The sequence below is a fragment of the Agelaius phoeniceus genome, chromosome Z, assembly GCF_051311805.1.
Source record: "Agelaius phoeniceus isolate bAgePho1 chromosome Z, bAgePho1.hap1, whole genome shotgun sequence".
Lineage (NCBI taxonomy): Eukaryota > Metazoa > Chordata > Aves > Passeriformes > Icteridae > Agelaius > Agelaius phoeniceus.
This window is the reverse complement of record NC_135303.1, coordinates 73,051,246-73,079,213: the sequence shown is the minus strand read 5'-3', so window position 1 is coordinate 73,079,213 and position 27,968 is coordinate 73,051,246. Positions and strand designations below refer to the sequence as shown.

The window sequence follows — 27,968 nt, the reverse complement described above, 5'->3', positions numbered from 1 at the left end:
TTAACAGTTCTTTCTAATAACTCTTATAAATATTTTCCCCTTCTAGAGTGTCTCTGGCCTAAGACTTACAGACACATTTTTGAAGAGAACATACGAGTATGATGATATTGCACAAGTCTGTGTAGTTTCTTCAGAAATCAAGCAAAGCTGAGGGAAAAAAGATCTGTAATTTTACTGGGGTTTTTTTGACCAACTTCTTGATGTTTTTGCAGTCAACTGTTCTAAAATGAGTACGAACAAAATCAAATCCCTATATAGCTGTAAATGTGATAATGATTATTTAATTTCTCTGAGCATTTCTTCAATGTTTTCAAATCTTTTAAAACATGCATATGCATTTTATGTACTAAAAATAAAACCTTTGAAAAAAGTGTAGTTCTAGCAAATTATATTGCATTTACATCATCTCAGGACGGGGGGATGAGATTGATAAAAAGACTAGGATTTTGTGCTTATTTTTCTTAATTTTTTTAAAGTATTTAAACCCTTTTAAAATCATGGCTCTGACGAGCCTACTTCAGTTCAAAAGAATTGACCTTTTACAGACAAGTTCCTGGAATCCAAATAAAAATAATATGGGGTATCTGGCATGGCAATGTGTCTGCATGGTACATGTATAGCCATAGGAGATAAAACCTGATAAAGGCATGAGATGAGAGAATGCAGCTGGCACTGTTAGAGGCACTTGGAGCTAGGAATTGGAGTATAAGCCTAAGACTGTGTTGGTTGTGGCTCACTCTTTGAAGAGGAAGCAATACAGCAAATCTGTCCCAATTATCTGCTGTCATGAGCAGAGTTGTGCATCCCTCCAATACAAGACATGCTGTCAACAGGCATGTTATCTTCCAATTAGTAGGGAACTGATAACTAAAATAGTAGAACTCAGGTATTTTTTATTGTTAAAATAAGGTGGTGACAATTATTCTTTCCATCCCAGAGGCAATTAAATAAATTTTCACAAAAAAAAGAAAAAAAAAAAAAAGAAAAAACCACCCTGCATTGCTCTCTTAGATCAAGTTCTCTAAAGCATATACAGGAAGAAGTTTTGGGCCTGGTCAAGCACTATAATATCCTTTTCCCTAACTTTGTTTTGACAAAAACTGGAAATATTTTTGACTGAGATATCTGTGGTTACCCAGAGGTAGTCATTTAGCAGATAAAATGGTGACTGTCTTTCCTAGTTTAACACTAGGAGGACTAGTGTTAAAGAGTTTAATCAGCAGCTTGTATTTCTCAGCTACCATGTTGGCACTTAGCAACTTTATAGTTAGTTGTGACACTCTTTTACTTAAGGCTTCCCATGTATAAAATCTTAACAGTAGTATTCAGTGTTAAAATATTGGATAAATTGAGGACCAGCTTTGTATATTGAGGGACTAAGTCCATACAGGAAAGAATAAATTAGAAATGTATCCTGCCTATGTGATAAAATCCAACCAACATGAACAGGTATATAAAGAATGCAATTTACCTGTTACTTGAGATGCATAAAAAAACCAGAAAACCACAACTATACACACAAAAAGGTATATAACTTTATTCATAATATATCTTTGAGTTAAACTACACAAACTGAAGAAGATGTAACCATATGGCAGTAAGAGGTAGGAGAGATACAGAAATAGTAGACAAGTTGCATTATGCCAGTATGACTTTCTGTTGCCATAAAACAATCTACTCAAAGTTACAGAGCTAGTACTATCTCAGTATGCATGAGTGATTTCACTTTGCACTTGTTACAAAACCAAGAGTGCAACTGAAACAATTTCTAAGCTGAATATTTCATTAAATGTCTTTATGATCATAGTTAGAAGAATATGCTCCCATGCAAGCAGGTTACAGGAGTTCACAACTGATTGCAAAATACTTTCTTCTCTAACAAATTATTGTACTTCTACACTGATGGAACAGTAATGATACAAAACCAATTAGGTATAAATGCGGATTTGCTTAGTTGAATGACAAACTGCAATTGATCTTAAATTAAAGCAATATTTACAGGGATTGTGGTTTACCACTTTATCTAGCAGGATGAAAAATTTAAGCACAAGATACAGTGCAGTTACTACACGGGAAAAGCTTCCTTCCACACCCTGTGATTAAGACATGGTACATACTGAAACAGTCTAGGCAATTCAAAGAAAAGCAGATTTTAGCATAAATGATCTTTCTGTTCATGGTTTCAGTGGAAAAGCATGTAATGACAGCTCCTGTTACTGGTTTCACTGTTTTTTGTTTAGGCTATAAAGCCCTTTCTGTTAATACATAACAAACAGAGAGTGTTTACTAGTAAAGTATTGTGCCAGTCAGTTGTAGCACATTCCTGAAGGCTTAGCTAATGCTGTTAACATTTTAATATATACTCTGGTATTATCTGAAGTAAAACCTAAACACAACAATATTATAGCATGTGAAGTGAAAGTTACAACTCCATGAAGATGACTTCAAGAGTAGTTTTCAGGTAACTAACCAATGCTTCATTCCATTTAACCTTGGGGATTGTTCTCCCATAAATCCAATAAGCTATGGAACTTGTACTTAACAGTAAAAGTACACAATTTCTTCTGCCCTCTTTGGATCTTAACATACTTTGTAGTTCTTAAGGAACTCTCATGACATTCTTGACACTATTTCAAAGCAGAAAAGTAACAGCATGAGGATTGCTCTTGCAAAGTGAGAATAATTTGAGTTTCTACAGAGATATTGGCAGAGCTGCCCACTCCACCATGGATTTTATATTCCCCCTATCAAAGTTAGTGAAACACTCTTTGGGCAGTTGAAGATATGAAAGAGAATTAAAAGCAACTGTGAAGTTTAACATACTAGGTAAAAACGCTTCTCTCTTGACACAACACAGTATTCCAAGTAATACCTGTACACTTTTTTTAGCCCACCCAGAGCCTCCATAAAACTTCCTTCTAAACAGTATTCCTGTCCTACTCAATGTAATTGAACTTAAGTAAGTTTCCTTGAATGAATAATATTCAGGATCTGAGCTACCTCTGACAAAAGATTGCTTTAGGGATTCTCTTTCTTGTCATCAGATGTTGAGTCAGAAGGTGTTACTTGAAAATGTACGTAATGTAAAGCTTAAGTATCTCTACAACCTGGAGAAAACAGCTACACCAACTTAAAGAGAGAATTTTCAAAAGCATTTTAATGCTGTACATAGGCAAGCTATTCAATAAAGTATGAAATGTCTTAAGATTGTTTATGTATTAAGCTTTACCTCTTTATTCAACAGATGGTAATATGGATATCCTAGATTTGTGTTTTCTCCAATTCCTTTCATTTCTCCTTGGATCAGCATTTTTCTCTCTGGTTTACTAGGGTAAGATTCATACCATAGATGTACAATGACAATTTGTTAGAATCAAGTTTATTACTTACCCCCAGATTTTGCATTTGCTTCTGCTGGAGGAGCTCTTTTATGAGCACAAGATCAATTGGATATAAAGTCTAAGGTTGAGGACTTTCTGTGTATTTCTCCATTTGGGAGTCTGTTGTTATTCCTCCAGCATAACTGGCTGTGAGAGATCACTTTGCCTAAAAATTCAAAGCAGGCTCCTCAAATTAGTTTAAATATAGGAAGAGGAACGTGTGTTGAGAAGGTCCCTGGGCTAAGAACAAGTGTACTTTGTATCACAAAGCAGTGTGAACAGTAAACAGAGTAAAAAAAGTTAATATACTAGACATACAGAAGAGCAGCAGTCTTGCAAGAGTAATATTAACTGAGCAAGAAACAAATACTATAGAGTTGAAAAATCTTTAACTTGACTATATAGCCATCATTTTAGATAGGTATGTGTAATTAAAAAAAATCCCCAATTGTTTAAGCCAGTGATTTATCACACAAGAATAGAAAAAAATCTTTCTAAGGCAGTTCTTTTTTAAAATTTTCAGTACTAGTTATTTGTACAGTCACAGGCTCAGTTTTAGCTCATTACAGTTAAGAATTTTAAGTTTTTATTAAATACTGCATACATACGGAATGTAATACAGCTTGCCATGCCTAGGAACATAGTGCCATAATTGTGACCTCCAGGGCTACCATCATGATGAGGGTACATGGCAGTAGAAAACGCTACAACTTTTCTTTCCTTTCCCAAGCAAAGTTCCATTTTGATTTCTGTGCATTATCCTGCCCAGAAATATTGTCTTCTCTTTCTCCACAAAGTGTGCTACTCCTTCATATGCAGTCACCTCCCTCTCTTCTGCCCAATGAAAAGTTGAAATGTATTTCCTGTTACTCATGAAACCCCCTCCACAGGATTAAGGAAACAGACTTCTCAAGCATGAATTTTAAGTACTCTCTATATCAACACTACTTAATGCTCATTATAAAAGGGCACATCAGATGGGTCTATTGTATCAGTATTTCAGTATTTCAATACTGTTTAAAGGAGTACAGCCATCGTGATTCTCAGCATATGACTAACACGTCTTTTACACTATCATTTTAGAAGTAGCTATTAGGCAAGATCAGTGCCCTACAAAACTCCTCCCCACTCAGCAGCCCCGGAGGTCAATCTGATGCACATACTGAAATGACTTGGACTTGGGGATTTTGATAAACCACCTATTCAGTGTATTGATTTTCAGAGGAGTAACTATACATAAACACTATGTCCCAAGTTATGCGCAAGAGATCTGTTTATCAGATTTATTCTTGTTTGCAAACACACACAAAGAATTTTCTGTCTTCTATTCAAGCAGAAGAGTTACAATGGTGCTTTTGCTACTAACTATGGTATGCGTTTTGGGGTTATACATCATTCCAATTCATATGACTTGTTGAAGTCAGGAATGTTCTTCAGTGCTGCCACTCAAATATCGGCTCCGGATATGATTTCTCAGTTGCTCTATGAGCTCAGGATTCTGCTGCTGTATCTGCTGTGCAAACTGCTGCCCCCTGTGTTGAACAGTTTTAAGTGAGCTCAGCAAGTGAAAGCAGCATTTGTAAGAAAACAGGATATCACAATACAGCTGAAAGGTGCATTACATTAAAATTAAGATTAAAGATACCTTGATTTCCAGTTTAAGGTATTTGCAGTCTTATGAATTTATCTGGTTGAAGTGTCCCCAAACAGGATCATTGTCATAAATTTATTTTCATTCTTTAGTACTATTACTTCTACTTGATCACATGGAGGAGAAAAGTATCACCTTACAAAATGTATTGCCTTTTATGGTAAAATAACACATCTGCTACAGTGATTTATTACCTTCTTTTTGACAGGATCCACTTTAACTGTTTAAAGTAACAACTCTTAGAGTTGGCATGCAACCTTATGTTAATGGTTCCAGAAATACAGTATGCAGCTGCTGACTTGTACTTGTGAACACAATGTCATTAATTGAAAGCAAGCATACTATCAAATTTTTGTATCTTTCATGACTGAAGTAATAACAGATATATCTATAACAGTTGTAGCTTAAGAATTAAATTAATAGAAGAGACTATTCCATGTATAAGAGAAGCATAACACTTGTTTACTAATAAAAAAATAATAAGTAAAAAATATGATTTCACAGAAAGCCTAGCTTGTCGTCTCTATTACTTCTGCATTTTGTGCAAGTAGCAAACTATCAAGACTCCTTCAAACTACACTGCAGGTTGAAGGAAAGACACATTTTTATAGATGTCTGCATAGTCCGCAGTTTTTATGAAAATAGCCCTAAATTTTTGCAGCAAGACATTTCTATGTGTGATGTAAATCATAAATTACTTTTGCCCTGAAGAGGTGAAACTTAAAAATAGTTTGGAATTGGCTAGAATGCTGAAATAAAGTAAAATTGTATGCCCTATTAGAGATCTTGGGATATAAGCAAATGGCATGTTTTTTTGCAGACCCTTCCAGATGGATATCATCATTATAGTATAAAAACCTTGTGTCCTGGGTTTTGTAAAGTATTCTTCATTATCCTGAGTTTCCTGAAACATTCCTCATCTAAATGAAGGGATGCCAGAGCAGAAATTGGTTTGACTTGTGCTAAGTAAATCTGTAGCTTTCCTAAATGGTATCTGAGATATTAGGTAGTTATCCACACAATTTAAAAGCACAAGTAGGAATACTTAAAAGATTTAAAGGAATTTAGTAAGTGGCATTAGAAAATGCCACTTACTAAATATGAGAGTATGAGAACCAGAAAGTGAAGCTGAGCACACAGCAGTTCAGTGATTCCAGTTGATGGCAATGTATGGAGCAAACATGCAGTCCTGGAAAATAAATCTTACAGTTCCTGGTTTTAATAACAAATAGTGGGAACAGACCACAGTATAATTCCCTTGACCCTGCTCCTTTTTAAATAGATGTTGCACAGTTACCCTGCTACAAATGTGACAGTTAAAACCATGCAGTTCTTACTTACGCGTGGATCAGGCTGGACAAATCCGAAAGGCCACCAACCCCAGCAGCAGGGCCACCAATGGCATTTGACATCATCCCTGACATCCTGGAACAGTTAGCACAGTGTTTGCATTGGGTTGTGCAGGGACCTTTACTGTAAGCAATAAGCCCCACTTATTTTTTGAATTGCTAAGAGGAACTAAGTTGCAAGGAGAAGAAGCTACACTTTTACAGTAAGCAAAATAAAATTACGTTTTCAATAATATATCTACATTTCAAAAATATAGCTGTAAGTACTATGCATCTTTTATTAATTCAAACATCTTAAGACATTTGTTTTAATGATAACCCAATTTAATACTTACAGTTGTTGAATTTGAGGATTTTGCATTAGGCTTGCTGCCTAGAATAGACAACATACAGCTGAAATTATAAAACATTTACTACTTGGCTATCACTGAGAAAATCATGCAGAAGAAACGCACATGCTCTGTTCTGTTTTATTACAAAATTAAGTTTACATGCAGAGTAAAAAAAAATCACTACAGCAACATATTTCATGGATGAAGCTGATACAATTTGTTATGTGTTAAAGAAAAAATAGTGGTTATAGATTCAGACATGAAAAATATGACAAGCCATTTAACATAACCCAGCCCCAGAAAACTAAACAAACAAATGAAACATTGAAGAATTGCAAGGACAAATGTTTTCAACTGGACTTTTTGGACAAAAGTCTGTATTTTGTTGCTTCTCAGCCTGGATAAATTAATTTTGTAACTACTATTAGTACCAGGCCTTAACAGTTAAGATTATGGCCACAAAATATTTCAGACCAAATTGGAGTGTGGACTTACTTTTTAGTATGGTTTTGTGGTAACATATGTCTTCTCTGGTAACTGTGTATCTTCTTATTTTGTAGTAAGCATGAGGCTATTTAAATTTCTCATTCATTAGATACCTCTAAAATTATACTGCTTTTACCATAGTGTAAGGGTGTCTGTGGACTGATACTATAGAAAAAAAGTGATTTTTCCATGTTAGTAATGTTATTCCTACAGAAATCAGTGTCTGTATGAATGCACCACCAGTAGACAAAACACAGTATGTGCTTCTTAACTGTCCTATTAAAGATATTACAAAAATCAGATATATCCAATATTCATTTTATTGATCAATATATCAATATATATAGATAACTCAAAAGTAAAACTTTTTTCTCTAGTTAATAGTTAGATATAAAATGGATAAAATGTCACATGCAGGTCAATTCTAAGCTCAATATAGGGTTAGTTTCTTCCATCAGTAATAAGCCTTATCTAGTTTAGAAGCCAAAAACTGAGGCTAATACCAATTTTCTCAAGGTCAGAGAGTGAGGCAATTTTTTCACCTTAACAAAAAAAATCCAAGTAACTACACCTTGGGAAAATAACTCATTCATTCCTAAATAAATGCTCTGTGTCCTATCTAGTTCACCAGACATCTTCTGGAAACAATGTAAAAGATCCTTTCCCCAAAGCCAGCTCCATACATCATTGATTTCAAACAGACAGAGGTTGTTTTAAGTACATCATGTGGCTAGTGAAGTAGTACACATAGATGCAGTGCTATTTAATCATGAACGCCATCAGAGAACTTGCTCCCTCTTTCCTTGCCTACTGTCTCTATTATTTGGACCATGTTACCAAACCAGATATATGGATCTCTTTTGAATGCAGTGCACTTCCACACAAAAGCACTGGCTGAAATGTGCTGTTCCATTGAAGCTACCAGAGTGCTTGTAAAGTTTTAGCTGTTTTCTTAGAGGAAGTAAGTTTGGGGGTTGTTTTTTGTGGAGTTTTCTTCATTTATTTTTCTCAAAATTCCATTCCAGAGAGTTAATTAATTCTGTTTTGTTAAGAAAGCTATATGGAAAAAAAGACAACTCTGAGGGAGAAGTACACAATTTGTTATTGTACTGAACGTAAGAAGAATGCAGTATATGCTATTTATATTCATTTTTTAAAGTCTTAAGGTTACTAGGGATAATTTGAAAGAGTAAGAAGAGAAAGGTCTCTTGGATAGTTCTCCCAAACGAGAGTTACTTTAGTCATTGTATCATTGTTAACTGTTCCGTGGAGAATTGAAGAAATTTTTATCATGTTGTTGACAAGAGCTTTCAGGCATAGCATACATAAAAACAGCATAGCTAACCTATATGTGTTTTTTTCTATAAGTAATAGAATCAACTGGAAATAAGACAGGCTTTATTGGAGATACTCGCTTCACTCCTTGTTTTGTGTGTAAAATGATGTAGAAAAGTTTAAATTTAGTGTAATAAAACCATTGCTATAATAATACTGATTAAAATTGCTTGTATTATTGAACAACAGTTGTTCTTAAAAGTTCAGTTTTTAAAACGGGATAATGCAAACCTTGAGATATACTCACCATACTAATGAAGGCAGGATTGTTTATCAAACTTGCCATGTCAAAACTCAGTCCAGTTCCAGTCTACAAACAAATTGCAATTGAAGCTAAGTTTCCTACAAAATCCCAGTTTAAACTATTGTAAATAAATAGATACAGAGTAAACTTACAGGACTGGACACATCTCTTAGTTTCTGTTCTGCTATTTTCAAATTTGACTTGTAAGAGTCATTCTCTGGATCAAGAGCCAGTGCTTTTTGATAACTGATAACTGCTTCTTCATATTTATTCACAGAGCTCAGAGCCAACCTAGTATGAAATGAAGACATTCTGGTTAGAACATAAATGATCATCAAAAGCTAATGATATATTTTCTGTTCTAAGTAAAATAGTATCTCACAAGTGATTTTTAGCTTGACCATTTAATTAACACAGGTACTACTGCTTAGTGTTAACACTTTTTTTTTAGAGAAGGGGATCTCTCAAGAACACATTTTGCGTTGTCTGTTTCATATATATGCAAGTTTCATTAAAAACTCTTTGGTATCATCAAGTGACTTAGTCACTTTAAGACCAGAAGCTGTATCTGGCATCTGTGCCTTTTTGCATAAGCTCCAAGGGTTTTTTTTCCAGTTCTTTTGACCTAAGAGATTATTTAGAAACTTACATGGGTAGGTAGGGCAAAGATACTCTTTATATGAGTTATGCAATGTTAAGAAACTAGACCTACAAATGCTTTGTTTATTTTTATATATATTAAAACCCCATACTTTTAATATAGCAATTACTGTATTAAATATTTGAATAGAGAAGATGTTTCATGATTATATTGTTGTCTTTATATGTTTATATAAAATTATTTTTATTATTAACATTTTCATTATCTTAAAATACTGGACCTACAAGTTTCAGCATTTTTGTCTCAGGATCAATGTAAAGGTTCTCCTTTTGGATCTTGTACTTCAACATCTTGACAAATAAGTTATACAGCATAGTAGTAATATATGTAAAATGCTGTAGGAAACCTTATTTAATGTTTTGAAAAAGACTCTGCTCCAGCAGCTAATGAGAGCACAGGATAGACTTACTACTTTTAAGCGGTATTTTACTTCAAATTTGGTTAGCCACTATGCTTAAAATATCATCTTTCTTTGAACTACTATTCCAGAAGTCCATCTGGCTGCAGTTTCAATTCTATCTGCCACTGTATTTTCAATTTATACTGACCAAAAACCTAATTTGATCTTTTCCACATTTTGTAGAAGATTTGTGTAACCCACATTCAGATATTTAGTACTTCAGTTCACCTTCTGATGCTGAACTACACAGCCTGGTTTGATAAGCCTATGCTTATGCCCACTAACAGACCTTGGTCTTTCATCTCATGCAAACAAGTTCAGTGTTTTAGATATATCCGTGATTGTCATGGCTCTCAGTAAGAGTATAAAACTCCAGGAATTTCCCATATAGCTCCTGGAGGAATTCACACAGTATTAGTTTTGTCTCTCTTAACTCATTTACCCCCATAAAACACAGTTTCTCCCTTTTGGCCCATTAACTTGCTAAAATAGTTTCTGCCCAGACAAGAAATGCAATTCATTATTTCTGTGATGCAATAGTGCTTCTTATAGAAAAAGTATTTAACAGAGAAAGTTTCTTGGAGCATAGTACAAGTCAGAACAGCAGACAATTTCTTTCCTCACGCCTCCTACCCAGACAAGTGGTCTTTCAGGATCAGGCTGGAAATACCACCTTTAACTGACATTCCCACTTTAAAATGTCTCCCATCTCTGAATATTTGTGGCATTTCTGCATCTTTCTGTGACATATAAAGAATTTCTGTAAGATTCTGAGAAAAACTGATATGTCTCCATAATGCCATCAGAGAGCACATCTTTTTCATAAGGACTTTGTTGAGAAGGTGTTTTCTACACTGGGGCCATGGGGGTGGGATTTTCACTTATTACTAAACAAGCACAGTTTCCTCAATCAGCCTATGCCAAATGTTTACTCATCTGCTGGGTTAAGCAATGGCTTGTAGCTCAAAATATGTCCTCTATTAAAACAACCAGACAATAAAATAAAGAGAAGCTTGATTGTCTGAGGATGGTCCCACTTTCAGTGTGTATCAAAGAAACACTGGTCTTACACCCAAAACTCTAAAATAATCTCCAGTTAAATCAGCCTGTAGCATCTCTCTGTATCAGTGAAATCAAGGGAGCTTGGATGGTGCTATACGAAGAAACAATCTGAGGAGAGGTAATAAAACAAAACCAATTCAACCTAAAATTTTGAAATCAATTCATCATTTCAAAAGCTCCGTAGTCTAGGTTAGTATTAGTAAAATCACCTGTATTATGGAAAGTTTTTTAGTAATAGAATTCCACCATATTTTATCTTAAAATAAATGTCCCCTGCATGGTTTTGTCCCAAGCCAACAAGAATTATCATAGACAATTTCAGGGCATGGTTCAAAATTTAATACAGACCAATGCAGTTTAGCAATAGGTTGTTTGAATGTGGCCACTCCATACTGCACAGTAAATTTTATTAACACGGACATAAGCCATTTTGGGCCAACTGACTCAACAAACAATCCCAAGCATTTTTTAATTTACTGGTATAAATATAACCTCAAAAGACATAATGCAGCATTAAGTCCACTACTACAATGTGCTTGATTATTGAAAATGCAAAGCTAGACATCTTGGAAGAATGGCTCTTCACTCAAACCAACAGCCTGTTAGAGCATTCCTGACATTGTTTTCAGTTAAGACTTAAAACCACCCTCAAGAGGCTATGCAGCTAATCTCTCAGACATTGCTGAGAAAATCTGCCAAAGAGACATAGCTTATTCTTGCTAAAATATCTTCTTCCAAAGAACTATTGAAAAGAAAAATCCTGCTAGTGTGAAGCCCCAACGCTGTTCTCTAACAGCATCATTAACAGATTCAGTGTACCAACAGTAGAATTTTGATTCCTTTTAACTAGTTAGGAGGTAGGACAAAACTATCATTACTTCCTAAACTAAATCCAGCAAGCTGAGAAATTGAAAGATAAAAACTGCAAACTGATGAAATCTGATGAAAATACTGCTATCAACCACATAGAAAAAGAGCTGACATTCTGATAGGGTCACCTTCAGAAAATTGTTATACTTAAACAACAACAATGCTCTGTAAGTGAATTACAGTGAATTCTGTAAGTGTCTCCACATATTTCAGAAAATCTATGGTAATGTACACGTGGGTCTTCAGTTTTTACTCAGATTTCTATTAGCTTACCCCATTCTTCCATATGCTTTGCTGTACTTTGGATCTATTGCTATGGCACTCTCACAGTCCTTTATTGCTTCCCTGAAGTTGTTGAGCTTACTTAGAGCAGCAGCCCTAAGAGAAAGATGGTAAGGAAATGAAGCTTTGTCAAAAAAAACCCAACCAACCAACCAAAAAACACCCAAAAAACCAAAACCAAACCAAACCAAAGAAACCCAACACAAAACAACCAAAGCCCAAGCCTAGATATTCACACATTTCTGACTTATTTAATCTGACTTTTCATTCGCTATTTTGGCTATGCTTAACTTTCTTTAATGAAGTAGGACAAGCAAATGTTATGAGTTAAGTATGTGCCTAAGTGCATTGCTGGACTATGGTTTTGGAGAACATGTACTCACCTCTGAGGACACAAAGGACAAATAATTCTACGGAACTGTCTAAGATCTAGGATATGACTACGCACAGAATAAATCATAAAACCTATTACAAGAAGTGAAACTGTCAAGTAGTAGTTTATATAAAATCACTGTTAAGGAGAAATATTTTATGTAATTGGCATTTTCCAGAAGTATAGTTTGACCGCCATTCAAAGGAATACTGTGATTTTTCCCTACTCAGGATTTTATAATTCATCTCAATAACCTCTGCATTACTAAATTACAGTTACATCTCTATATTGGAGAAATATTAAATGTTGCAGGTATTAATACAATAAGATTAAAGACTTGATCAAATTAAAAAGGACACATTAAATGAAATTAATGTGACACAATTAAAATGAAACACACTAATAATCAAGACTTCACCAGTTTAAAAGGTTACAAACCACTCTCATTTATTTTTCCTTGGTTAAAAAATTATAGTAAAAATTAAAATATTTTCATTGCATAAAGAATATCAATTTGTTATTAAGAATCCTTTGTCCTGTGATTAGCTCCAAATTGCTTGGGTTTTTCTGACTTCGATTAAAATGTCTTCTGAATGGGACTACTTATCTGCTTTTGGGCTGTTAAGCAGTAGTGCAACTCCACAGAGGCCAGTGAAGATTTATATATAAAAGCTGGGGGCAATGCTTGTTCTCACATGTGTTTGAACAGAAAACATTTTTCCATGTTCACAAGAAGATTTACATGGCCAGTTAAAATTTTGAGGGCATATCAGTCCACTCTTTTTTGCACTGCTGTGGATAAAAAGCAATCCCACTGAATGCAGCATGTCCCCATGACTCCCTAACAAGCTTAAGAATAAGGTATATACTTACTGAAATACTTTTATCATCCACAAAACTCCAAACAACTCCTGTTTTCTTTTAAATCATTACATACAATACTGTACTGACTGACATTGAAATTCATTTTGGTTCTCACAAATGTGGTACGTGATGATGCAACACAAAAATTATTTCTGCTCTTGCTAATTAAAACTGTGACATTTAAGCCTGTACTGAGGAAACTTCCAGTGATTTCAGGAAGCTTTTGAATCTGGTCTGATATTTCTATTTTGTACATAAAGTGACTCATGTGATCAGTTTTCACAAGGAATGTAGATGATTTACACTTTTGAACTGCCATCCTAAATATGTAAAATGTTAGCAAACTGCATAATTTCCTTTCTCTTTAAACTTGCCTTTAAACACTGAATCTCTCATTTCTATTTATCACAAACTAAACTCTGGAGCAATGGATGCAGAGCTTCAAAAATAGCACAATCCAGTGGGTACAGTGCCACAAGGCCAGATTTACAGCACTTAAGTTAAGATATCCTATGTCCTTAAATTAATAGTGGAGGCACTCTAGAGGTGGGCTCATTCCAGTAGGGCCTAAAGTCAGGGCTGCCTTTGCTCTTTGGCTGCTCTTCCAAGCAGTGTTCCGCAAGAGCAGACAGCTGTGACTGGGTTACCATGCCCTTCCAAGCTTACCTGCTGCCAAATCACTATGTCTTCTTCATTCATGACGGTAAAGAACAGATTAGATAAGAAAACTGTAACAGCAGCATTGTTATTTTTCAACAGGTCGCACATGAAAATACTATTTACAAAATGCTTGAAATCTCCAAAATGGTATTCCTGCATTGATGATTTTTTTTTTGCCAGTGGTAGCTAGTACTCAAGGAGACAGAGAGAGCAGCTGAATCACTAGAACACTAGAGAAAAAGGCTTTTACTACTCTCAGCAGGCTAGAAAGCACAACCTACATTATGATTTAATATAGACAACCTGACACACACAATACGTTATCTGAAGAGTTGTAGGTAATTTTAAAGCCCATTTTAACTGATACAGACATGCTGAATGAGCCCATTTTTACCCTAATTTTACAAATCCAGCAGTAGATTTCTAAATAGGGGTTTCTAGCCTTTGACCTCCTTCACAATTTATTTTTACAGTAATGTTAACAAAGTCCATGAATGAAAGGTGTGTATCATGTTGGGTTTACCTGTTGCAGTAATAGACTGCATTGTTTGGATCCAGTTCTATAGCCCTAGTGTAACAATCCACTGCAGCACCATAATTTTCTTCCTTCATATGATTATTACCTGAAATGAATTATAAAAAGCTCTTAAGTAATTAGATGAGACAGTATGTAGTCAGATGAGACAGCTCTGTATGAAAGAAACAGAGCAGCTACATTTTAGCATCTACAGAAGTGAGTTATGACTGCACTTTTTTGAGATACATACTTTTAAACAGAAAAGTCACAGAATAATGCAAATAAAAACATCTACTATGTCTGTGAAGTTTACTATGTACATTGCAGTACAACACAGAAACCTTCCTCTTTTCATTTTGGTATTTCAGACTTTCCAGCTAGTTTCTGCTGTTAAGGAAAGATCACTTCACTGAGAAGTGTAATTGTAATTGCAGTTTCCTCTCTAGTAAACTATCTTTGCAAGCCCAATATGCTATGTTAATTTTTTAATCTCATTTTCTTATATGTCCCAACAACTTGCTAGTAAGTATCTAAGTAACACCACCAAAAAAATCAAACTAAAGTAAAACTAAGGACATAAGCCCCATTTTTGTGACACTAAATAATTAACTCATTAAGATAATGAAAATTATGTATAGTGTAAGCAATCCAAAAGGATTCAGAAGTAAAGTTTCTCACCAAGGGAGCTTAGAACTTCTACTTTGTAGCAAAGTTTCACATTTCATGTATTTTAAGTCCAATGGAAAAAAACCCAGAAACATTTATGTAACTTCTTTATGGACAGAAAATTCTGGACTAAGGTCTTTCAAAGCAAAAGACACATTACACATTCTTTTGTCCCCAACACAAGGCAATCCTGGTAGTTTCTCTCTTTCCTGATGATACAGCAGTAAAAAACCCTAGTTCAGTGCCCTAAGTTGTCTGTGGTTTTGCTACAATCAATTTTTGGCCAGCTAGATCCTACAGAAGCCTTGATTTCCTAGAAATGTCAAGAAATGGTCAGGAAAAATATAGATTCCACTGACTTCTTGTATTTCAGCCAAATATTTAAACCTTCTCCTAAAATAAACAAGTCAAGGGATAGGTCAATAAGTTACTACTGATGTAGGTAACTGCGTAAGCAAAGGCTAGAAAAGTTCAGTCAGTGCAACAGTTTATCTCTGAGAGAAAGCAAGACTATGGAGCAAGTCCTCAGTGCTTGCACTAACTGAAGCAACTGTACTTGCATTTATTCGTGAACACAAAGAGCTTTGTGAACAAAACCAGATTTAAGTAACAAAGTATCATCAAAGTAGTACAAAATCACATCCTCCAATATTGCTATATTAGACTGTAATTATAGTAAGCGGTCCCTTCCAGTGAGAATTCAAACAAACTGTACTTGCGTGTATACCTTCAAAATACATGCAGAATGTAACATCTTTCTTGTTTCTAGAGGTCCACTGTTTATGCAGCTTTCCTTTGTTCTGAGGTAAAGACCTGTACACTAAATTATGTTTTCAGACAAAAAACCTTGCAAGTCAGCTGCACTCAGAAAGATTGCAGCAGTTAGTGCTCCTTTAAAACAAAAATGCCATCAATGTCTATCAGCATTAGAATTTCTGATACTGGTCTGAATATGACCCAGCGTACAAGGCTAAGTTGGAGATAGTATCAGTGCATACCCTTCTTGTTATCTCTCTCTCCAGCTGCAACCTTGATACAGGAAAACAGAAAAATAGCTAGATCTACTAATTCTGCTGAGATAAGGAAAAGCAGCTGTATTTTTCTATTTTAATGTTATACAAAATCCTTAGGACAAAAAAATTACACAAAGGGTTATACTTCTGAATGTGTGTCCTCTATACTGTAAATACTACCTATTGTTATAATTATGCTGTGGTAATAAAACACAGATCTTACAATCAGGCCACCATTACATTATACAAACCTGCACATAATCTGTGCTCTTACACATCTTACACTAAACTGAAGTGTCAAATGATATACAAGGTTAGGCATCTAAATTCAAGTATTAAGTAGTCTGGAGTATATATTACTTCCTGGTTACCAAGAAAGAAAATTTAGCTCCCTGATTTTGTTTTGCCATTCATTAGTGAAAATCTACAAAGATTAGGGCTGGTTTGAAACCAGAGGAGCAGGCTGGTGGCCACAAAGGTGAGGCAAGTTGTTCGTCCCATTGTTGAGGGTATACAGATAGAAATGAGAAAAATCACAGTTATAGAATTATAATATTATATAAGATATACATCAAGTAGAGTTGTCCAGGTTATCTAATTTATTTCCTAACTCAGGCTAGAAAATACTCATAACTGAAAAGCACGATAGCAGTGATAGATAATATGTGTGTGAATATGCGTAGGATCAAAACAACAGAGAAAGCAGGACACAAAGTTTTAATTTTATTATGGGAAATTACCAGAGGCACTTCAAGCAGTTCAAAACTGCTTACTAATGCCCCTGACAGATGACACTCTAATCGGTACTTTGTTACCAAGTTTAGACCCTTCTAGTTTTTTTCAGCAGAGCTGTGAATTACTTTGGTAAAACCACACAAAGACTAATACATAGTACACACTGATTTCATTTCCTCAGTCTATTTCACAGACCCTTGTGGACTGAAAGATAGCAAGACTGAAATCACAGATTTAAAAGAGCTGTAACACCCACACCTGCAAAGTGCTGACTATTCCTACGGTTCAATAACCATACTGAAACCAAGTGGTAGTCTTCACTTCCCATGAATTGGTAGTAACAGCAAAACAAAAAGCCAGCATGCACAGCAGGTAGGTTACAACTTACTAACACATTTTCACTTGTGACCTAACCATGTTTGAGCACTCATTCTCAGAATTAAAAAGCTAATGAGCAACTCCAACAATTAGGAAAACTTATTTCAGAGCCAGTAGTGAACTGCATTTATGATTACATATGGCCAGTTTTAAGGTAAGAGAGACATGGAATTAATTTTGAAAAACAATAGGACTTCTTCCACATTATTACAGAAATTTTGAGAGGATTATATCTGCCTTGCAGTTAGAAGTTTACTTGTTTTTCCTATAAAACTCAGCTACCTGAAAATCTAACAGGTCATAAACAATGTGATTCATAAAGCATCAATCCATAATAATTCATAATAGTTATCAGTGCTACATGCTTTTTATAATTTCTCTCCCCTTCTTTCTGAGGGGAAATAATATGGATGCCTTCTTGGGTGGCATTAGTGACTTCTATGCTACAGCTGGTTTTCCTCACAGAAGAGCAATAAGAGCTGCCAGAGGGAAAATAAACAACTGGCTTGTCTGCAATTTTTATAAAGCACACAAATAATTTCACATATGTGAAATATTAACCCTAGCACGTTCAAAAGAACTTTTCCATTGGCTTCTGTTGGGTCAGTTTTTAACCAATGTTTGACATCACATACCCATTTCAATAAGAGAAGAAACTTGTATTACAATTCCATGCACAAACAGCCAAACAATAGCTGTTCATTCTTTAAAGTTTCTGCTACCTAGGAATATTTCTAACTATATGTTATCCCATAGATTTTAAGCAACCTCCAGAGCCAGGAAGAGAATAAACATTATTTCCTTTGCTCCTGGATGGAACAAATTACCTAGCCCTCTTAGGGCTTAGCAGTCACCAGAGAATCTATAAGCTGAAGTTTTTTGTAGGGTTTATGGTACCCAGCTGCTATACTATCACTACCCACAATAATGCAAAAATATAATAAGAACATAAGTAAATTTATTTCTGTTTTTATTACAAACCTTCATCCTTCAGTTGGTCAGCCTTTACAACACCTGCTGGTACAGAACGTGAGCGAGGCAGCATGTCATTCTGTATGGGAAAAAAACAAGATTTTTTCCTTTAATATATAAGCCCTGATTTTATAAAAAACTTTTAGAAAGAAGTGAGAAACATCTGCAAACTATGAATAACCTTAGGCACATCAGGCATTTATCTCTGGGAATTGCAAAATGCTTAAATAAAGAATAAAAAACTTCAAGTGAGAATGAGGCATCCACTCTTTAGTAATTCTCTAAATGGAATTTTCCATGTCTAGCTGAAATTAATTCCTCCCACTGCCCCCAAAGATTCACATTATCCTAGCTTTTATGGAAATGTAGGTTTTTTCATATTTTCCTTAAGTTTTCACATCATTTTGACCTATACAGAGCTTTAATATTGTTGTATTCATATACAATATGAAACCTTAGCACATACTAGAAGAGTAACACTAGAGTCTAAATTAAATTCTTACCTTTTGAATAGAATTTGTGAACATTTCTATCAAATGCTGTGAGGATGCAAGATGAGTATCTCCCAGGGTAATCTTAAACACAGTCTCCAGACACTGAATTGCAACTTATAGGAAAAAAAATTAATAACATAGGTCACCAGTTTCTCAATATAAGCATAATTTCACTAATTTATTTATAAAGCTGTGACTCACTTCCTTATTCAACTAGTAAAAGTAGCTCCTTGGAACATAAAAAAAATAAAGAGAGGCTACCTGATCTCCACAGAATGAAAAAGATCTAAGATATACACAATCCACATATAGTTTGGTCGTTATATTTAAACCAATTTAAAGTTTAATTTTAATTCTTTCACTCTTTTAAAGTTTTTTTAAAAATATTTTTGGCCAGCTAGATCCTACATAATATATATAATGTAAAATATAATGATTTAAGAAGAGCACCACAACTCATAACACGACTAGAAATGTCCATGTGTAACACACCCCACCTCAAAGCACACAACTGGCATATATTTGTGTTACATGACAGCTACAAGAAAATGGTTCATCTTTACTGTACAGAATAAAGGCAAGATACTTATTAGTCTCATCTTTTTTTGGAGAAAAGTATATTTATTTGAAGATACTTTATTAATCAAATGTTGCATTAATCACAAAACTTTGTCCTATTAAAAAAATATCTGCAATACCCTTTCACATGTTCTGTGTGTAAGTATTAGCCTGCAATAATGTAAATACACTCACCTAAAAATGAAAACTTAAAAATGTAGAGCCATATCCCTAGCTGAAGTTTTAAATATGCTCATAGTTTTAGACAAAAGAAGATTAGTGGCAATTATTATACACAATTCTCTCTATATACATACATATATATATGTACATAAACACTGTTAAACTATTGCAAATTATGTAATTATTTTCCTTATAATCTTAAGAACCTAGTACAGTGTTTTTATTAACATATATCATCTAAATGTTTTAGACTGAAATCTGAGGAGGAACAAAGAAGGGTCTTTGTAAAGCCTAGCTTCAACAGAAAAATGGGTGTTTTAATACATATTAGGGATAATTGAGTATCTGAATTCAAATTAAGTATCAGTAAAAGCAGATTCTTAGTATTTAAACTTACCCTCAATCCAATGTTAACATAATAAATATAATTTGAGTTATGTTTTGCATTATGATGAAACTGAACACTGATCCAAAATTAGAAAAATAAAATTACTGAACATTAAAAACTATAAGGCCAATTTTTATCTTCTATGTCAAAGCCGGCAGGAAGGGGTTGGAGGGGAGGGGGAAGAGATTTGTAAAGCAGGTAGTAAAACCTGGAAGATGTAATTTTTTTAGAAAATTATACAATAGAAATTTCTTACAAACAGTATGGCATGACACAAAGTTAAAGTTGATAGCATGTAACAATTGAATACACTGCTAAATATGCATTATACAAATTGGTCCTATAATCTGTAAGTCAATTGACCAGGTCCTAAATCACCCAGTAAGAGCACTGAGGGATTCAGGTTAAGCTCATTTGTCTCCTGCTACGTGAAAAACTTAATTCTTGTAAACACAGATTATGAATTTTGAAATATATATAAACCTTTAATAGTACTTTTTATTACGAGACTGATTATAAAATCAGTGAAACACACATAATTTTTCCTTATATGGCTTAATAGGATGCCACTTACAATAGTTTCTTACTAATTTTCCCTGCCAGTTTTTTTTACTGAAAGGCACTCCCTTTTTTTAATGCCTCTCCTCATTTGTAATTTTGCATAAATTTAAAATACAACCCAATCCCTTATCTTTCTTAAAGCATTAAATCTATGACACCAAATCTCTATGATATAGAAGAGTTTCACAAAATGCAGCAGTGCACATTATGTGTAAACAAAATTACTCTCACTACAGTATTATTACTACTCAGCATTTTCATCAAATAATTAGTTGGTGCTGTAAATTCCCATATTTCTCCTTCAAGTGGAAAATGGAATTTATAATCCTTCTATCTATCACTTATAGTATATGTGATAGATATAGATATAATAAAATTAGGACCTCTTACAGGATGAATCAATAGGTTAGAATAACCACTGGCTAAATGCAAGCCAACAACAGAAATCCACATAGAAAGAAACATTGCTAAACAGAAACATTTTCAAATCAGAAAATATAGTAAATTGTGACAAGGTCTGTAACTACCCTGTTTTAACACTATACAAAAACACAACTCCAGTAAAGTCAAAGGACTGGAAACCTGGTTTTTGCCTAAGAAGTTTTTCAGGAGGCCAGACTGCCAGCACCTTGATATTCCATTTATCCAAGTGAGGCACTGTCAAATTCCACAAGCTCGATATTATCAGGGAGAGACTTGATGCACCACATGAGCTATTCACCTGAGATTTTTCCTTTGTCTGATATCCAAGGCCAAAGTTATCTGTTCTCCCAGTTAGCTCTACCATCATCCATCTAGGTGGCTGAAGCTTGAAGTGACCACCTGGCAAACCACTTCCCTGCTGAACAGCTGGGGCTCACACAAACACCCACTATCTGACAATACCAGCACTGAGCTATGCTGGAACCCAGTGCCACAGAGCTCCAGGACTTCTGCTGTCCAAATACAAGTCTGCATCACCAAGCAACATGAAGGCCAACACAGCCTGCATCACAGCCAACTTGCAGGCTGAATAATGAGCATTATTTGGGCTGCTAAGGCCCCATTAGTACTTGCTGTCATCTTGCCTCATCTTACACATCACCTTACCCGTGTCAAGCATTACATGCATCCACTGCCTCCCTGTTTTGGAAACACTGCCCTACAGAAAATAGTTGTGGTACATCAATCACAGAAGTAAGAAGGAAATCACCGCCGTGGGTATGTTGTAGAGAGTTTTTGCTTTAATTCCACAGAAATAGGTAGTATAGAAAAGAAAAAAGAAAGGGAGAACGAGATAAAAACCCCCACCCGGTAAAGAGGAAAGAGAAATAACTGCAATTTAAACAGAGTCTAAAATATAACTTGGAAGAAGGGAAGTTTCTAGTTCATACAAAAGAGTTGAGCACTAACCACCGGGGATCTGTATCACTACTGGAGATGCTAGGGGAATATAGTTCTCTGGTATACCTTCCAATTATTCTGCTTTCTCAAAATAAGGCATTTTTATTCATCAAGCAAGTACAAAATTCCTAAAGGAAATTCACACTCTCATTGACATTTCTGTAGAATTCAAACATGCAGTATGCAGGTTATCATTGAGTATGAATACATCCTAGACTTGTATTTTATAAAGGCTCAATTTTTTTTTGTGATGTTCTATCTCTTTTTTTTTTGTTGTTTTATGGAAAGTGGGAACTGTTTGAATTACTTCTTGGCACAGTCATTTAATCATACAGTGTTTTGTCTTTTCACAGACACCAACTAGGTACATAAGGTACCAACAAAAATTATCAGTCAATTCTCTTCATCCCTTATGTCTCCACGTAACATTAAATACTTCAGTGAGTAAGACTTGGCTATTGCTACTGTACATGCACTAAAGATATTTTGCACAACTAAAATGAGTCTATTTTTCAGAATGCCTGCCTCTTATCCTCTAACACATAGCATATGGTACCATGCTTGTGGCAGAGCACAAATCTAAAAATAGGATTTCAGATCTATATTAAAATGGTAACTTTTGCCTTGGCTTTTAAGCACAACTGAGGTTTTGTAATATCTTTTATTTAGAAAAGTGAATCTTAAAATTGATTCTTTCATAAACACATTGGCTAAGGCTGCTCTAAGACATGTTATCAGGTAAATTTTCAACCATTACCCAATTTTTACCAGTTTCATTATAAAAGCAAAAGTATATCTCTTCATTTCTATTATATATGACTTCCAAAAACATTTTTTTCTTTTATCAAATGAACATCATCATAATCTGACACAGGTCAAATTTTTTGATGGCTGCTGCTTTTCAAATGTACAAAATGCTCCAGATTCTGACATAAAACCAAATCTTTTGGCTTTTATTCCTTTGGGACTATCCTTTGAATATAATGACACAAAGCTTTCTTTCTTGTTTACTTTAGTGAACAAGTACACTGGACAACCAAGAGATAATAGAAAGAAGCACACTACAGGTTTATCTTTTAATTTACGCAGGATTTGCTTTGCATCCTCAGCAAAGTCTCTCCATGCCTAAGATTTCACAGAAATCAGTGATCAACTGCACTGCTGGTCGTAGACTTCTCTCTCCAAATTCCTCCTCTGGCTGACAGACACAAGCAAAGACTGCTTGAAACAGTAGAGAGATCTTTTTAAAAGATGCTATGAAAAACTTACTGCAGTATTAAGACTTAAATCTTCTCTCAATTCCACATTCTGATACCACCTGACATGAAGTCTCCAGTAATTAGGGAAAAGGAATAAGAGCAGTATGAAGGAGAACATCAAATACTACAAGGTTACAAAGACCTAATGAGCATCTGTCAATAGAGAAATATAGAGAGAATACGTCTACAGATAAATGAACTTGGGTGTATAGTAGAAGCTACATCCTACTGAAAATATTCACTACCACATACTCTTTGGAGCCAATACTCAAGTGAAAAAGAAAAGCAAAGCATTTATCTTATTTTCTTAGGATGTCTTTTTCCTCATAAATAACATAGAATCCTTGAAAGTAGGAAACAGTTCTTCTCATAAACCAAAACCAATATAGTAATTGTTTTACTTCCTCTGTAACCAGCAGAGCTACTAACAGAAATGAAATAAAGAAAGAAAGCAAACATAAAAGAGAGAAAGAAGCAGCAGAAATTTGTGGTACACATACACAAGTCATTACCATTGTCTGCATTATAGCACTGCTTAACTTAGAATCATAGAATTGTTCAGATTGGGAAAGACGTCTGCAACTGTAAAGTACCTGTTGCTCAAATTAAGGCACTACACATTTGTAGCTTTATAATACTTTATAAATGAGAGATGTCTTACAATTAATAATCTCAGAAACATTAGGATCACAATCTCATTTGCATATATTTTTTGGTTTTTATACATAAAAAACAAAATTTTTTTTGTAATTATACATAAAGGAATTTAACATCTGTGCAGGCACTGTATACATACACACACACACACACATATATAAAAAAAACCACATGAAAGTACATTTGTTGCTTACCTTCCAAGCTTTCTTGTTCATCTGGAGTGAAAGTATCCATCTGACTCTGTTCTCTCAAGAAATGGATGACTGCATAAACCAAGCGCTTGACTGATGACATGTTGGAATTGTTTTCTGTTATGTCTTAAAAACAACAGAATCTCTTATTTTGGAAAATTAATCCCTACAGTATTCCAACCTCCTAGTAACCTCAGTAAGAAGTACACACAATACATAAAACCCAATCCTTCACCAGAAAGCCCAATAACACGATGTGTTGAAAAACGTGGTGAATTTGCATGGGTTAGGGAAAACTGCTACAATCATGTAGTCTAACTATCAGCAGAAAAGCACATATTTCCTCCAGTTCATTCCTGGAAGAAAAGTTCGCCAAGGCTAAAATAACTTAGCAACTTATTTTTCATTTATAGGTTTTTTTTAATGGTTTGCATTTTATTTAGATATATACTTGCAAGTAGGACCATATGCTTAAGTCAAAACCAATAAAGTCACTGTGATAAATGTAATGACATAAAGAAACACACTCCAGTAGAAGTTGTTTTATGATATGACTTGGTGTTACCCTTTGATAAAAGATATTCTATGGTCTGATATGGTGTTATCCTTTGATAAAAGAAGTTCTGCAGTGTGACATGCACAGTATTATCCCTTCAGTGTAAGATGTTCTATGGTGTGACACAGTGTTATCCTTTCATAAAAGGTGTTCTCTGGTGTCACATGCTATTATTCTTTCATAAAAGGTGTTCTTTGATGTGACATGGTGTTATCCTTTCATAAAAGGTGTTCTCCAGTGTGACACACTATTATCCTTTAATAAAAGGTGTTCTATGGTGTGACATGGTGTCATCCTTTCATAAAAGGTGTTCTCTGGTGTCACACGCTATTATCCTTTCATAAAAGGTGTTCTCTGGTGTCACACGCTATTATCCTTTCATAAAAGGTGTTCTATGGTGTGACATGGTGTCATCCTTTCATAAAAGGTGTTCTATGGTGTCACGCTATTATCCTTTCATAAAAGGTGTTCTCTGGTGTCAAACGCTATTATCCTTTAATAAAAGGTGTTCTATGGTGTGACACGCTATTATTCTTGCATAAAAGGTGTTCTATGGTGTGACATGGTGTCATCCTTTCATAAAAGGTGTTCTATGGTGTGACATGGTGTCATCCTTTCATAAAAGGTGTTCTCTGGTGTCACACGCTATTATCCTTTCATAAAAGGTGTTCTCTGGTGTCACACGCTATTATCCTTTCATAAAAGGTGTTCTATGGTGTGACACGCTATTATTCTTGCATAAAAGGTGTTCTATGGTGTGACATGGTGTCATCCTTTCATAAAAGGTGTTCTATGGTGTGACATGGTGTCATCCTTTCATAAAAGGTGTTCTCTGGTGTCACACGCTATTATCCTTTCATAAAAGGTGTTCTCTGGTGTCACACGCTATTATTCTTTAATAAAAGGTGTTCTATGGTGTGACATGGTGTCATCCTTTCATAAAAGGTGTTCTATGGTGTGACATGGTGTCATCCTTTCATAAAAGGTGTTCTCTGGTGTCACACGCTATTATTCTTTCATAAAAGGTGTTCTATGGTGTCACACGCTATTATTCTTTCATAAAAGGTGTTCTATGGTGTGACATGGTGTTATCCTTTCACAAAAGGTGTTCTATGGTGTCACACGCTATTATTCTTGCATAAAAGGTGTTCAATGGTGTGACATGGTGTCATCCTTTCATAAAAGGTGTTCTATGGTGTCACACGCTATTATTCTTGCATAAAAGGTGTTCAATGGTGTGACATGGTGTCATCCTTTCATAAAAGGTGTTCTATGGTGTGACACGCTATTATTCTTTCATAAAAGGTGTTCTATGGTGTGACATGGTGTTATCCTTTCACAAAAGGTGTTCTATGGTGTGACATGGTGCTCTGAGCAGTTTATTGTCACTTTGGACAAAGAAATGGAACATGGTGACCTCAGTGCATACTTGTGATTAGTGACACTACTGGCTCAGTCTGATTTCCATTCAGCATCATCTAGGAGTTATATAACTCAGAGGACAATTTTAGTCACAACTTTTCAAGTTATTTTTCCTTAAACCATTTTGATTTAAAAGGGCACAGTCTTATCCAGTTTTCCAAGCAAAGCAGGTTTAAAATATAGCATTAAATGAATGGCAAGATCAGCACCTGCTCTTCCTACCTTATTTTCTCTACAACCCGCGACCAAATAGGTGTGCGGTCAAACCCACACCAGTCAAATTAGCGTCGAGACGGGGAAAGCCGGGAAGACCACCGGCCAGGAATGCACAGACGCGAGCGCTGGGGTCCCCTATCCGCCCTCATGAGGGACAGCGCGGGTCCCACCGGCCGGGCCACGCTCCCTCCCCACGCCCACCTCCCGGTCCCTCCCAGGCTCAGGTCCGCTCTCTCGGGCCCCAAGGACAACTCTGCACCACCCGCGGCGCGGGCCCCTCCCGACACTGCACGGACCGCGGCCGCACCGCCCGGGGCCCGACCCGCCCCACCGGCCCCGAGCTCCACGGACCGGGGGCTGCGCGGACGCGGCTCCCAGCCTTCCCACCTCCGAGGAGCTGCGCTCGCCGAAGGGACGGGCATCGCCCTTACCGTGCGAGATGCGGCGAGTCCGCGCTGCCTCTGGCTACGAAACACCAGGGACGCAGAGGCGTGAGGAGGCGGCGGAAGCGGATGCGCAGGACCGCGGCGGAGCGGCGCTGAGCACTGCGCCCGCGGGCGGCGGGAGGGCGGTGAGAGTGCGGTGCGGCGCGGCAGCGGGCACAGGAGCAAAACCGCTGCTTCTTCTTCTTCTTCTTCCTCCTCCTGTCCTGCCTCCTCCTCTTCTCTGCAGCCCGTCCTGCCTCCTCCGGTCTTATCTCCTCCTTCGTTACTCCTCCTACCTCTCCACTGCCACCGCCCCCCGCGCCGCCCCCCATGCTGTCGCTGTGTGCGGGCGCGGCTCGCAGGTAGGCGCGCGGGCAGGTGGCGGGGCCGCGGTGGCCGGGGCGGGAGCCGTGGCCGGTGCGGGGGGGTGCGGGGGTGGGTGCGGAGGGGGGGGGGAGAGGGCGGGGGGGGGCGGCGGGCGGGGGGGGGGGGGGGGCGGCAGCAGGGGCCGCCCGGCCCGGCTGGAAGCTGGGTCAGCCCGGAGCCGCTCCACGGCTGGTAGAAGGTTCTCGCTCCTCGCTCGAGGAGCCAGGCCTGAGCCCCGGGCCGAGGTGGAGCTGCCGCGGGAGTGCGGGGCGCGCTCCGAGGGGCCAGGCGGACAGTGGGGCAGGAAACCTGACTGCCTGTGAGGCTTATTGCCTCAGCTCCTGGTGCCATTCCCGCAGCCTGCCCTCCCTGCCGCGGGCTCCCTTATGCCCAGCTTCAAGGTGGGCAGGGTGGGCGCGGCGAGGCGAGGTCTCCTCTTGGTACTCTTTGCAGAGAGTCAGAATCACTGCAAGAGAAATCAGACAGAACACAATGGATTGAGGGATGCGGCTGTAGCAGCGGGGCTCTGCAGCAGGGTGTACGTGAAGCAAGACCGGCTCACAGTGTGCTCATAGTAGCTTTATAAAAAGGTGTGTCACTACTACACATTGTAGGACAGGCGAATCAGGTACCAATGTACCGTCAAAAGGCTTTAAAATAGGAGATTACTTATTTTCTTTATAATGAACACTAGCTCTAAACCCCAGAAACCCGGTGTGAAAGAAGGCTTGTAGTCAATTCTAGGCAGACTAGACAAATTAACATAATTGCTTTTATTTTGGCCTCTCCGTTTTTCTAAAGGACTGCATTTGATAGGAAGCACTGAAATAGTTGGAGGGTACGTTGTGGTAAAGAGAATGGAGCTGAATTTCAGCATGAAATGGAAAAGATGGTTGCCTCACATGGTCTTTTGAGAAATGATAGTCATGTGCTTACTGCACAAAGTGTACAGTTTTTGTCCTATTTCACAGCCTTTGTTAATTTCAAATTAGGATTGAGGGGTGTTAGCAGATAGAAAATAGGTTTCAGAATATTTTCTTTTCTTTCCTGCTCCTGCTGCTGTTGAAAATCAAGTGATT

General features: G+C 36.6%; 3 protein-coding genes across 9 annotated transcripts in view; 2 read left to right on the top strand and 1 right to left on the bottom strand.

Annotated features, from left to right (window-relative positions):
• TRAPPC13 (trafficking protein particle complex subunit 13) overlaps positions 1 to 5,538 on the top strand; it is a 28,871-nt gene extending 23,333 nt beyond the window's left edge. For all 4 annotated transcript variants that reach the window (XM_054652661.2, XM_054652660.2, XM_054652659.2 and 1 more), the window contains one exon: positions 47 to 5,538. In XM_054652661.2, coding sequence (XP_054508636.1) covers positions 47 to 151 — 105 coding nt within the window. In that variant the 3' untranslated portion in view covers positions 152 to 5,538. The remainder of the gene's footprint in view (positions 1 to 46) is intronic.
• Positions 1,514 to 26,870, bottom strand: SGTB (small glutamine rich tetratricopeptide repeat co-chaperone beta). The gene is given in 12 exon segments (XM_054652657.2): positions 1,514 to 4,912; positions 6,373 to 6,456; positions 6,716 to 6,753; positions 8,781 to 8,843; positions 8,930 to 9,068; positions 12,044 to 12,148; positions 14,473 to 14,572; positions 18,240 to 18,309; positions 18,734 to 18,837; positions 23,908 to 24,030; positions 26,530 to 26,725; positions 26,727 to 26,870. Coding segments are annotated over 12 exon segments (1,263 nt in total). The 5' UTR covers positions 26,856 to 26,870; the 3' UTR covers positions 1,514 to 4,800.
• NLN (neurolysin) overlaps positions 26,753 to 27,968 on the top strand; it is a 36,342-nt gene continuing 35,126 nt past the window's right edge. For 2 of the 4 annotated variants that reach the window (XM_077171302.1, XM_077171301.1), the window contains exons 1-2: positions 26,799 to 26,885; positions 27,343 to 27,479. Coding sequence is in view for 1 of the 4 variants with exons in the window: in XM_054652667.2 (XP_054508642.2) it covers positions 26,854 to 26,885 (32 nt within the window). In the remaining 3 variants the exon portion in view is untranslated. Of the gene's footprint in view, positions 26,886 to 27,342; positions 27,480 to 27,968 lie in introns of all 4 variants that reach the window. The other 2 variants (XM_054652667.2, XM_054652668.2) reach the window with 2 other exon arrangements.